The following is a 13,177-nucleotide window of genomic DNA, read 5'->3' on the forward strand; positions in this document are numbered from 1 at the left end:
ACTGTTAAGATTTATACATTAAAAAAAGACTTTAAGACAATAAAACATAAAGGGCTTCCGTTATTTATTTGAAAAACTAAATTTCCTTACCTGTGAGGATCCTGGGGTGCCAAGTAACTGACTATTCAGAAGCATATGATCCGGACATGTGGGTTGGGAAAAACTGATCCCTTGTACCAGTTTATCAATGTACGAAGGGCTGGTGTCCCATACGGACAGACCTGTTCGTGGTTCTGGCTGTGAACTGGAGTACTTCACATTTTCTTCACTGACGCATTAAGATATGGGGGAAAAAAATATATCTTTAAATAAAATCTGTCAGGCCTTTCTAATATCACATTACTATTCTCACCCAATAAAAATGACATTTATTAACAAAAGTATATATATACATGTATTATTTTCCATGGGAAATATTACATTCAACAACTACTTGATCTTTATTAATTAATCTTACCTAGAAGCACTGTTTACTGGAGAGAAGTCCAAATTGGATTGAATGTGCTTAGAGAATCCACCAGGAGACTCTCCTACACCACCTGAAGTGACTCGGGGCCTCTTTGCCCCTTAAAAACAAAACAAAACAAAACACCTGTAAATACAAATTCTTTCAAGTTTTCTATGCAGATAATTTTTAATTAAACCAACTAGCAACCTGAAGAAGTGAAACTACATTTAATTTATTTAACACAAAATACTTATACAATAAATAGTGGCTTTTTCTACATGATTTTATGAGAAATGTGGTCATTATGAACTTACTAGGACTCACTTGTCAAATTACATAAATCCTGACCTGCAAGTATATTCTAAATGTGGGGTATCAGGCCATCAAATGTTCATCCCTCTACTTGAGCCAATACTTTCCTAATTTCTCAGAGATTTAGATGCTCTTTTACTCCCTCTCTCTTAGACTTTCAGACTCTTCCTTTCAGCTGGATCTGTCCCCAAACCATTTAAACGTGTTTAAGTCTAGCCAACCTTTTTATTTGTTAATCCATTCATTCAAATATTTTATGCCTATTATGTATTAGGAAGTAAGATGGGAGAAACCGCATGTTGATATGCTGATGAGAGAGATCCAGTAGAGAGGGAAAAATTAATGATACAGGAGAAAGAGAGAAGAATTGCTAGACAATGTCCCTGAGTAGGCAAAAGAGAACTGGGTCTAGTGTAGAAGAGAAAAGCTGACTTACATCTGGAGCAGTAAATTCATCCACAGAAACCGGGGAGAAAGCAAAGTATACAAGCAAAAAGGCAGTTAGGTGGATGGAGATGGTGGTGCGTGTGTGGAAGTTCCCTTGTGATTGCTTCTATTTCCCCGTGAAATAGGAAGTACTGTCACTAATGGAGAGTGAGGATGGGGAAGAGGTACTGGAAGTTGAAGAGAAAAGGTATAAAAATTGACTTAGGAGAGTGGGCTGTCAAAGAACTGGGGAAATGCACTAAGATTGCCTACTAGAATTAAGGGCCCATTCGAGATTAGTGATCCTGAACTTAAAGTGAACATTGTTTTATATTTTTCTCCAGCTGCAATGAGCTGTGCAGGTATTACGTGTAGTTAGAAAACTGGATTCAACTTGTGTTAGGTTTTGCCCGGTAAGTATGATGAAGAGAGAATGGGGCAAGAAAGTTGAATATAAATGTAAAGAAGTATTATAATGACTGACCTTGGGATTTAAAATAGTGAGGATGGAACTCAGGACCCAGAGAGGGTGCAGATAAGAGACAGTGACAAGGTAGCAGAATTAAGGGATTGCAAGTTCAGGTAAAGTCAAAGGATTGCTGGAGTCAGGGTGCTAGAGAGAGGAAGCCAGAAAAAAATACACTGGTGGTCAGAGCAGGATGCTTGAAAACAAAATCACTAGAAGAGAGAAGGTCAAAGAAATGTGAGGTCACTCAGATAATATTGGAAGGATCATCCAGATAAATATTTAAACCACCAAGAACCATGATAAAAATTACATGGAATTGTGTTGGAGAGAGTGACAATGTGGCAGGAATTTTAATTGGGGGTTTAGAAGTTGATTATGACAAGGAGGTAGAGTGGGTGGTAGAGTCTAATAACATGAAATTTGAAATGAAAGGGGAAGGAATGTGGGAAAAAGGGAGAAAGTGATAACGAAAATCAAAGAGGATGCCTGCCATACTCTCAGACGAAAGGTATGAGAGAGAGAGTATGGAAAAGAAAATATGTACCATTTGAGAGGAAGCATTGTCCTCAGGGGAGAGATGAATTTCAACTAAAAAGGTGAAAGGTAAAAGAAACATTCAGTGAAGAGTTAAAAATTATTTGTCTCCAGCTATTGTCCTGTGTCAGTTGAACTTCCTGAATGAACTGTGTATACTCTGCTTCTTTACCTCTCTTAGATTACAATCAATCACTGTACAAACACTGCACTCTAGAACTTACTCCCAACTCTCCCGCAGAACTCTTCCTGCTAAGGTCTTGAATAACTTCCATATCATGAAATCCACTGGACAAATTTTTAGGCTTTATGTTATTAATTCATTTAACAGAATCTGCCACCGTCATTCATTTTCTTCTCTTAGCAACATTCTCCTGAGGTTCCTCCCATCTCTTTGGCTACTTATCTGTCCCCCTGGCCTCCACCCACCACTTAAACGTTGGCATTCCTTAGAATTTCATACACTCAATTTCATCTATCAGTGTAAATTACCATCCATTTGAAGAAAACACCTAAATTGACATCTCAAGCCTAATTCTGAGTTACACACACACCTATAAGACAATTTTACTTAACTTCTTAAATTCAACATGTCCAAAATCAAATAAAATTTCCCCCCAAATCTGTTTTGCCTCCGAGCTACATCCCAGTAAATGATACCACCATTTACACAGTTATTCAAACTAGAAAGGAATCATCCTTAATTCCTCATTCTCTTTCCTTTCCACATATAAACAACCAGCAGTTCTATCAATTCTAGTTCTTAAATTTCTCTGGTATCTATCTCTTCTTTCCAATTCCATTGTCACTAACCTAGTCCAGGCTACCATCTCTTTACATCTAGGATCAAAAATATCAAAAACAATGAAAAATAGTAGTCAGTAAGAAAAATATTTTAAACACTAATTCAAAAAAATATACTCACCTCTATATTTATTGCAGTGCTATTCATAATAGCCAAGAGATGGAAACAACCAAAATGCCCACTGATAGACAACCAGATAAAGAAACTGTGGTACATTTATACAATGGAGTATTACTTGGCCATAAAAAAGAATGAAATCTTACCATTTGCAACAACATGAATGGACCTAGAGGGTATTATGCTAAGTGAAATAAGTCAGACAGAGAAAGCCAAATACCATATGATCTCACTTATACATGGAAGCTAAAAAACAGAATAAATAAGCAAACAAAATAGAAACAGACCCAGAGATATAGTGAAAAAAAAAAAAATGTTGGTTGCTAGATGGGAGGAGGTGGGGATGGGGGAGAAGTTGAAGGGATTAGAAAGTACAAATTAGTAGTCACAATACAGTCATGGGGATGTGAAATACAGGATGGGGATTATAATCAACAATGTTGTAAAGATTATGTAAGGTGCCAGATGGGCACTGGACTTATCAAGGGGATCACTTCATAGACTGTGTAGATGCCTGACCACTGCGCTGTACACCTGAAGCAAAGTAGAATATATTGTATGTCAACTGTAAGTATTTATATATATGTGTGTATATATATATATATGTGTGTGTGTGTGTATATATATATGCATATGTATATATGGTCACGGGAGGTGGAGTATAGCCTAAGGAAGACAATGTTATTGTTAACAGTCATATAAGCTATCAGAGGGGTAGTAGCTTGAGGGAGGGGGTTATCACTTTGTGAGTGTTAAAAATGTCTATTATGTTGCTTTGTACACCTGAAACTAATTAAAAAAAAAAAGACCAAAAAAAATATACCATGTTTCCCCGAAAATAAGACCTAGCCGGACAATCAGCTCTAATGCATCTTTTGGAGCAAACATTAATATAAGACCCAGTCTTATATTATATTATATTATATTACATAATATTATATAAGACCCAGTCTTATATTATAGTAAAATAAAACTGGGTCTTATATTAATGTTTGCTCCAAAAGATGCATTAGAGCTGATTGTCCAGCTAGGTCTTATTTTCAGAAAAACACGGTGTATGTGATCGTGTCATTTCCTTGCTTAAAATCTCTCAAAGGTTTCCCCAATAGCCTTAAGCTAAAGCCCACAGTTCTTAATGTGGCTTACAAGGCCCTCCTCCACAACTTGGTTACTATCAACCTCTGTGTTCTCATCTCAAACCTCTCTCCTTCTCCTGCTCTCTCTGTTCACTCATTTACTCAACAAACATTTGCTGAGTGCCTACAATGATCACACACTGGGCTAATCCATCACCTCTGATACCATGATCAACAAGCCAGCATGATGCACGTCACATCAGCCTTCTTTCAAGTTCCTCAAATGCATCACATTCTAAACTCCAGGACACTGCAAAGGTTGCTTCCTATGTCCAGAATCTGCCACTCATCTTGCTAGTGCTCATCTGGTCAGCTCCCCCTTTAATCTTCAAATCTTAGATTGAATGTGATTTCCTCAGGAAGGTAAGTTTTCTCTGTCACTTAAGACTTTTGTCAAACACTTAGCTATAGTACTCTGATTTTCGACTTTATATGTATCAATAAACTGAAAATTATTTTTTATATTTGTTTTTCCTACTAGACATTATAATCTCCATCAGGGCAGAGACCACAGCTATCTTGCGTTGTTGACTTGTGATACTGACTTTGCAAATACCTTTCCGTTCACAGAAAAAAACACTTGTATTTTAAGGATATATTACCTTTCTTGAGTAGTTTATTGTACCATCTATCTTTTTTGATGTCTGGGATGGCAATCCTTACTGATGGATTCTCAACTAGGATTTTATGCAGCAGAGCTGAAAACAAAACATTATGACAATGTTTACAAAAGAATCATGCAGATTAGAAAAGCCTATAGCTTTTGGTACAGAACATATTCTCCCTTGGTTTCCTTATGTTCAAATATTATTTCTGGGGAAGAGAAAAAAAATAAAGCTACTAAATTATTGCTTTGATTCATGCAATTATTCTTTGCTACTGTCTGTATCTTAGAATATTCTTCCTAGATCCCATTCTTACTTATTTGCAAACAAGTAGCAAAGAGCCAGGTGGAAATGTTTCTCCCCAGGTGACATCATTAACAAAAGATACAAAAACCCTCTTATCCATTTTCAATACCAAACTTCATTGTTCCAAATCAACTCCTCATTCACACAGTTTTACAAGGGAAATTTACTTTCCAGCATCTCAAGATATCTTAATTATCTTGATAAAGAATCCATAAATCTCTGCCACTAAAATCATTTGCTAATGGGCAAAAGGTTTAAATGAAAAAAAGGAAGCTATAAAGAGACAAATGAAAATGTATACAAGTTTTTTCTAATGTTAGAGGTGGAAAAGACCTTTCCACACCTGGCAACACAGTCAGGAACTACAAAGGACAAGATAATAGATTTAAATAAATAAAAATATAAAACTTTTGTATGTCAAAATAGCATAAACAAAATTAAAATACATGACAAATTGTGAGAAATATTTGTAACAAATGCAAAGATCTAATGACATTAATATGTTAAAAATACATAATGGACATATAACCTCATTAATACCAAATTAAAATAAAAACAAAAAACAGTAAATAGAGGCAGCCGGATGGCTCAGTTGGTTAGAGCGCGAGCTCTGAACAAGGTTGACAGTTCAATTCCCCCATGGGATGGTGGGTTGTGCCTCTGGCAACTAAAGATTGAAAACGGCGACTGGACTTGGAGCTGAGCTGCGCCCTCCACAACTAGATTGAAGGACACCGACTTGGAGCTAATGGGCCCTGGAGAAACACACTATTCCCTAATATTCCCCAATAAAAAATTTAAAAACAAACAAACAAAAAACAGTGAATATATTTTTATAGGTCTATTAGATTAATCAAGTATTTTTTTAAATGTAAATTAATGAGATTGTAATGAAATTGTACAAACTTTCTGAAAAGCAATTTGGCAAAGTAAACCATAATAATTAAAAACTGCATACACCCTTAACCCTACAATTCCACTTCTGGGGTTTTATTTTAATTACACAATTTAAAGGTATGTACAAAGATTAAGTTATAAGGATGATCATCATATCTCTTTCTTAACAGAAATAATAGAAAAAAATCTAAATCTCAAAGTGAATTAGATAAGTATTGTAAGGCACATTATGCCCATGTAACAGATTACCTTCATAGCCTTTAAAAACAGTGATGTAGACCTACAATTATAGTCCTGGAAAAAGTTCAAAAAGCATTAACACGAAACAACAAAATAGCATGTGTAGTGTGATCTCATTTTTTGTAAAAACATACATACTTAAGGATCATGGATTACTTACATGATTATTTAAAAGTTAAAAGAAAAAGAAATCAACTATTACTAGGCTTCATTATCCAAGAAATCAGTACTTTCAACCAAGATAACCCACTTACCCAGAGGAGCAGAATCGATTTTTTTCCAAGGGTTGAGGTATGTTTTTTTTTCTTTCCAATCAGAATATTCCTGACAATTGTCACTGGGCTGGTCCCATGGTAATTCTAAAACAGAAACAAGTCTCAATTTTCTGAGTGTTCTTATCATTATGTAGTAAAGATTTTAAGGGAAAATAATCAACAATACAAATCCATTTCCTCCAAATTAATTCAATATGGTTTTCAAACTAAGAATACCAACTCAGAAATTTTAGAGGCACTCAAAAATGGATGAACCATTTCCTGCCTAACTCTTTCCAAAAGTATTCACATGAATCTTAAAAGCAAGAGCTACTGTGACATTTCATTTAATAGCTATACATACTTCACTTTTAAAAATGTTTGGGATTAAAAGTTCCAACTTAGTTATAAGTAACTTACTATTAAAATTTTATCATATAAGTATGGATTCCCTTGGTTTATTTTGTTTATTTTGCTATAACAAATCTGGCTTTCCACAGGATAGTATTATCATGATTAAATAGCTCTTACCTCCAGCCAACATCGCAGTAAGTACAATTCCACAGGACCAAACATCAACTGGTTCTGCATGAAATTCTTTCCTCTTTAGAAGTTCTGGAGCAACGTAAGGTAAAGTACCACACATCTTGTTCAATAAACGCTCACGATTATTATGCCGAAACACTGTTGCCAAGCCAAAGTCAGAGATTTTGAGATTATCTAAACCAAAGGAAAAAACAGATGGCACTGGATAAAAATTTTTGTAACAAGATAAACTGAAAGGAATTAAGTTTTATTGAAAAAATCACTGGTGTTATTTAAGGTTTGTACAACTTCTCTACCTTAAAAGTGACCAAAAAAGAAATTTTTAGAAAGAAGAAATGAAAGATAGCAACACCTAGCCAAAATTGAAAAAAAAAAAAAAGGCCTTGTCACTTCTATTAATTTCAGAGAAATATCATCAATACACAAAACAGTTTGGACCTGGTTAAAGACGGATACTGAAGTCAAAAGGGGTTGCCTTTCTGGGAACGGGCACTCCAGACTTAGGCTAAAAGCAGAGCCAAGCCCTTCATCGGGGTGTGCAGAGTGCAGCAAGGAGACATCAGTAATAAATTAGGCTTAACTTTCCCAGCAGCAGGAAGAAAATATTTTACGACACACCGAAACTGAAGATCTGCAAACTACCAGAACTTCTTGTCAAAGGGCCTAAGCTGAGAAAAGGAGGAGGAACTCTGTACAAAAACAAACCAGAAAAGCACATTCCTCTCTGACTTCCCATCATCAACACACACCAATTCAGGCAGAACTTTCAATGTAACTTATACTTGGTGAATATCTGCTGTAACTGCCTGACACTGTACTAGCAAATGTAGGCAGATAAATTATTGGAGAAGACTAAGAATAGAAAACTGTTGGGAAGGTTATGAAAATATAGAACATTACAAGATCTTATAGCAAAGGAATCTAACCTAGTCTTAGAGGAGTTAGGCAAGATTCCCTATTTTCAACGTTTTTAGAGGGCAATCTGGCTAAAGATATCACAATTCGAAATATTCACACTCTTTGAACTAGTAATTTTTATAGCATGATATCCATAGAAATACTCCCATAAATTCACAAGCATAGGATATTCATAGCAACATTTCTTGTAAATAACTTAAATGTCCATCGATAAAGAAATAATTAAATCTTATAATATATGTACACAATGAAACTATGTAGATAATTGTTAGAAAAGGTATATCTATATGTATTGACAAGGAATCAGGTTTAAGTGGGAAAAAAAGATATGTATCATAACAAATATTCATTATAACACGACCCCATTTTTATATTGCGTCTGTGCACAAATTTATAGTCATCACTGTTCTATTTTTTAAAAGCTAGAAACAACTGTCCCAAAAGATGGAATTCTTTACAAATCAATTACATCTGCATAATATAATATGTAAGCCACTGATGTTTACCTGTATTTGACTTGGGACGTGGCTACTGTAATTATCCTTTTAATATCTATATGTGACACAATCTTGATATACCACTGAGATTAGAGTTCCAAGTTACTTATAAGTAGTAATCACTGAATATACTAATGGGTGACCATAGAGTTCCTTGGATTTTGTTTCATAAAGTTTGCAACATAATACTCAGGTAGAGAACTGTATACAGTGGTACCTCGGTTTTCGAACATAATCCATTCCGAAGACCGTTCGAGTTCTGAAACGTTCGAAAACAGCCGACAGCTAGGCCTCAGGATCTTGCACTCAGCAAAAGCCGTGTGACATGTTCAACTTCCGAGGTGTGTTCGAAAATCGAAGCGTTTACTGCCGGGTTTACGGCATTCGTAAACCAAAATATTCGTCGACAGAGACGTTCGAAAACCGAGGTACTACTGTATAATAAATTCTAAATTGAGGAGTGTGGTTACTTCTGAGAAAAAGAAAGAGAAATACATTTGTGAAGGAATACACAGGAGGACTTCAACTATATTGGTAATGTTCCATTTTTTGTTAGTATTATTATTGAATAGAAACAAAAGAATAATATGCAAGATATGAACAATACAATGAACATCTGCTCATCCAACACCCAGTTTAAGAACGTTCTATTTCGTTTGAAATCCCCTATAAAAATTTCCCTAAATATATTGTCTTTCTTACCTTCTCAGAGATAACCATCATTCTGAGTTTTGTTACATTATGCCCTTTCTTTTGTTTTTTTTAATGTGTGTATCTCCAAATAACATATTTGATTTTATATATTTTTGAACTTCATATAAATAGAAGCATCATACGTGTAAATTCTTCTGTAACCTTTTTTTTTGCTCTGTCATATTCCAGAAATTCATCCATGTCATTACTTATAGCTGTAAATCATCCATTTCATAATTTATCGATTCTATTGTTGGATTGTTTCCAGTTTTTGCTATTATAAACACCACTGCTGTCAGCCATGTATATATGTGTAAAGTTTTATTTATATTTTTATTTTTTAATAATTTTCTACCAACTGATTATTTTGTTAATTTTATTGGGGGAACAGTGTGTTTTTCCAGGACCCATCAGCTCCAAGTCAAGTTGTTGCCTTCAATCTAGTTGTGGAGGGCACAACTCAGCTCCAAGTCAAGTCGTTGTTTTCAACCTAGTTGTGGAGGGTGCAGTTCACTGGCCCATGTGAGAATTGAACCGGTGACCCTGGTGTTATGAGCATTGTGCTCTAACCAACAGAGCCAACCAGCCGCCCCTAAGGTTTATTTTTTAAGCCAGATAGGTACACAGGTGTTTATATAGATCTTTATACTCACAACCCAAGTAGTTTCTCTTACTATCCCCATGTTATAGATGAGGAAAGTAAGGCAGAGAGAAGTTAAGTAACTTACCCAAGGCCACACGCCTACTATGAGGCAGCCTAGATTAAACCTAGGTTCAAAGGACTCTAAAGCCCAAGCTCTTAACACTATGCGATACAGTCTCTATATTTACAGACATGGAATCGCTTTTTCTGGAGGATTTTATGTAGCTTGAAACCTGCATTTACTCAAAAAAGGATTTAATTTGTAGACAAGGAAAGAGAGGAATTGATTATAATACCATCAAGCTATTAGCATTCACAAAGTAATGGAAACAGAATGAAAAATAGAAGCAAAAGCAATTGTCCCAGCTTGTGCTCACTTCTCAGGATGCATCAAAAAGCCATTCTACAATTCCTTTTTTCCCATACGCCAATTTCTGAACAACTAAAGTTTTGCTATGTGCCTTATGAAGCAACTTGCAGAAGGCTAAATAACCAAGGGAGGATCTTAAGTAGCTAGGTTAGTAGATGAGCTAATAAAAGAATATCTAAAAGATATTCACCAAAACATTAATAGTGGTTGTGACTAATTGGTGGGTTTCTCATAGTTTTTTACTTTCTTCTTTATACTTTTGATCATATTTCATGACCATCTTTTATCTTTATAAAGAGAAAAAAATCCCACTATTTTTAGTTAGGGAACAAAGTTTTCATGTTCCAGATAGTATTACATATTCACAACACCATTGTTTACATAGAGCCTTTTCTTAATTTATCCCCTTGTATGATCAATTATAGGTTCAGGGAGAAATTAGAAGGATGCTGGTAAGACAGTACACTATTGTCCTGAGGAATAACACTGCCAGAAACAGTAAACTTCAAGGTTGAATATGATCTTAAAAGTACTTTGGTCCAACTATCCAAGCAATGTGTAAATGCCCTTTGCAAAGTCCCTGATAATTAATAATGCAGTGTTTGACCCTCATGCTATAATCTCGCTATTTCCCAAAGCAACCTATTCAGTTTTCGGACAGACCCATTAATGAGGTTCATCCTTGTACTAATTCAGGTTGCTTCTGTCCAGTTTTCACCCAAGTGTTTTGAAGTACTGTGTTTAACAATTAGCAGGTTTCCCGAGTTCCTTCAATTATTCCTTATTTTAGTTTCTAGTCCTTCCATCATTCTGGTCACTCTCCTATAAACTTCAGTGATCTACACGCTTTCTACAGTATTATCCCCGGATACCCATTATTTCCAGTGTGGCCTCACCAGATAAGTACTAGACTGCTACCTTCCTAATTCTCAATAATATAAACTTAGTTTTCTAATGACCAAATTACACTGGAGACTATTATTAGACTACTATTAAGTTTGCTGCCTAGTAAAAGTCTTTTTTAACCTGCTTTACTGGCAAAGATAGGCCACTCAAGTGTACTAATTTGGTTATTTTTTTCAATCCAAATACTAGACTTTAGATTTTTCCCTACTAGAAAACTTGTAGGGAATCTGACCCACCTCTCCGATCTGCTAAATTCATTCATTCAATAAATATTTTTGAATGCCTATTATTTTCCAGACACGATTCTAATGCACTAAATAGAGCATTAAACAAAACAGATAAAAATCACTACCCCATGCAGCTAACATTGCTGTCATCTTTTTTTTTTTTTTTTGCACTGCCAACATCTGTTTTTTGGGAAAAGAAAACACAAACTTTTTTTTCCAGTTACAGTTGACATTAAATATTAGTTTCAGGTGTACAGCAGTGGTTAGACATTTATATAACTTACACAGTGATCCCACTAATTAGTCTAGTATCTACCTAGCACTATACACAGTTGTTGCAACATTATTGACTATATTCTCTACACTGTATTTCTCATCCCCATGACTATTTTGTAACTACTAATTTGTATTTTTTAATCCCTTCACCTTTTTCACCCAGCTCCCCAACCCCTGTACCCTCTGGCAACCACCAGTTTGTTCTCTGTATCTATGAGTCTGTCTCTGTTTTATTTGTTCGTTTATTTTTTTCTTTAGATTCCACATACATATAAGTGAGATCATATGGGATTTGTCTTTCTCAGTCTGATTTATTTCACTTAGCCTAATAAGATAGACCCTCTAGGTCCATCCATGTTGTCGCAAATGGTAAGACATCATTCTTTTTTACAGCCGAGTAATATTCCATTACACACAGGGGGTGCCAAAAAAAAATGTATACACATTTTAAGAAAGGAAAAAAAATGTATTAACAAAAGATAAATACAAGTCATGTATATACATGTTTTTTGGCACCCCCATAAATGTACCACATTTCTGTCATCTTTTTTTATACTGATTCTATAAGCTAAGACTTTCACTATTCATTCCTCTCAGTTTTTATGACACCCATAAAATATAAACTCCTTGCATCTTTATCCAAGTCATAGATTAGAAAGCACAAATAGAACAAGGCTAAAGTCCAGGCTATTCCAACAGAATCTTTCCTTTATAACTTCATTAAAGAGTTGTTTAAGACTGTTGATACTCAGATTTCTCTGTCTCATCTACAACTATATAATGAAGGACTTATGAAATCTGAATATGCTATAAGTCTCCAAATTTCCTAGATTTTTCAAATTTGTTTGCCCTGAAATTTCAGTAATGCAAAAGTCTTGAAACAGACTTGCATGGCTGTATTAAAATAATTTAGGTAGCAGTGACAAAATGTTAAACTTACCCCTTTCATCTAACAGGAGGTTTTCGGGCTTAATATCCCTGTGAGTTATTCCAATACCATGCAGATAAATCTAAGAAGAAAGCAGAAAGAAGCATACCCGAATTTAGTAACTTACATCATTCATACTAATTTTAAGTAAAAGAGACAAATGTACTGACCACGCCTGCCATGAGTTGATGGAAGAACCTCTGAGCATCTTGTTCAGGCATGCCTATGTCTGGCTCTGTAAGAATTAATTATGAAAGTTAGTATATCAGGTAAATATAATCAAATATCAACCACACAGACTGCTAATTATAAGGTTAACCACTTGTGATTGTAGTTTAGCAAACAGAATCCTATGCTAACAATTAAGACTCTGGAGTCCATTTACACATATAATACTTAATAACTCACATTTCCCCATCTGTTATGTGGCAAAAATAAGTGAACATCACAGGAAAATTAGACAGAAATAACAAACTATCATCCAAATGAAGAATGAAAGCCAGACCTTGAAAGCCCCTGCTTATCTTATACTAACCATGATTCATTTGGTATCTTTCAAATCCTCCCCTAATTTCTTCAAAAAGCCATGTCAATATTGTTCTCATTCCTGAAATGTAACTGTCA

General features: G+C 35.0%; 1 protein-coding gene across 1 annotated transcript in view; it reads right to left on the bottom strand.

Annotated features, from left to right (window-relative positions):
- The window catches only part of CHEK1 (checkpoint kinase 1), a 29,652-nt gene that overhangs the window by 10,851 nt on the left and 5,624 nt on the right, over window positions 1-13,177 (bottom strand). Inside the window, exons 4-10 of the mRNA XM_019710505.2 lie at window positions 12,724-12,788; window positions 12,566-12,635; window positions 7,081-7,269; window positions 6,550-6,654; window positions 4,850-4,945; window positions 458-566; window positions 91-268 (exon numbers count right to left, since the gene is read on the bottom strand). Coding sequence (XP_019566064.1) covers window positions 91-268; window positions 458-566; window positions 4,850-4,945; window positions 6,550-6,654; window positions 7,081-7,269; window positions 12,566-12,635; window positions 12,724-12,788 — 812 coding nt within the window. The remainder of the gene's footprint in view (window positions 1-90; window positions 269-457; window positions 567-4,849; window positions 4,946-6,549; window positions 6,655-7,080; window positions 7,270-12,565; window positions 12,636-12,723; window positions 12,789-13,177) is intronic.

This window comes from Rhinolophus sinicus, linkage group LG16, assembly GCF_036562045.2.
Source record: "Rhinolophus sinicus isolate RSC01 linkage group LG16, ASM3656204v1, whole genome shotgun sequence".
In the NCBI taxonomy this organism is placed as follows: domain Eukaryota; kingdom Metazoa; phylum Chordata; class Mammalia; order Chiroptera; family Rhinolophidae; genus Rhinolophus; species Rhinolophus sinicus.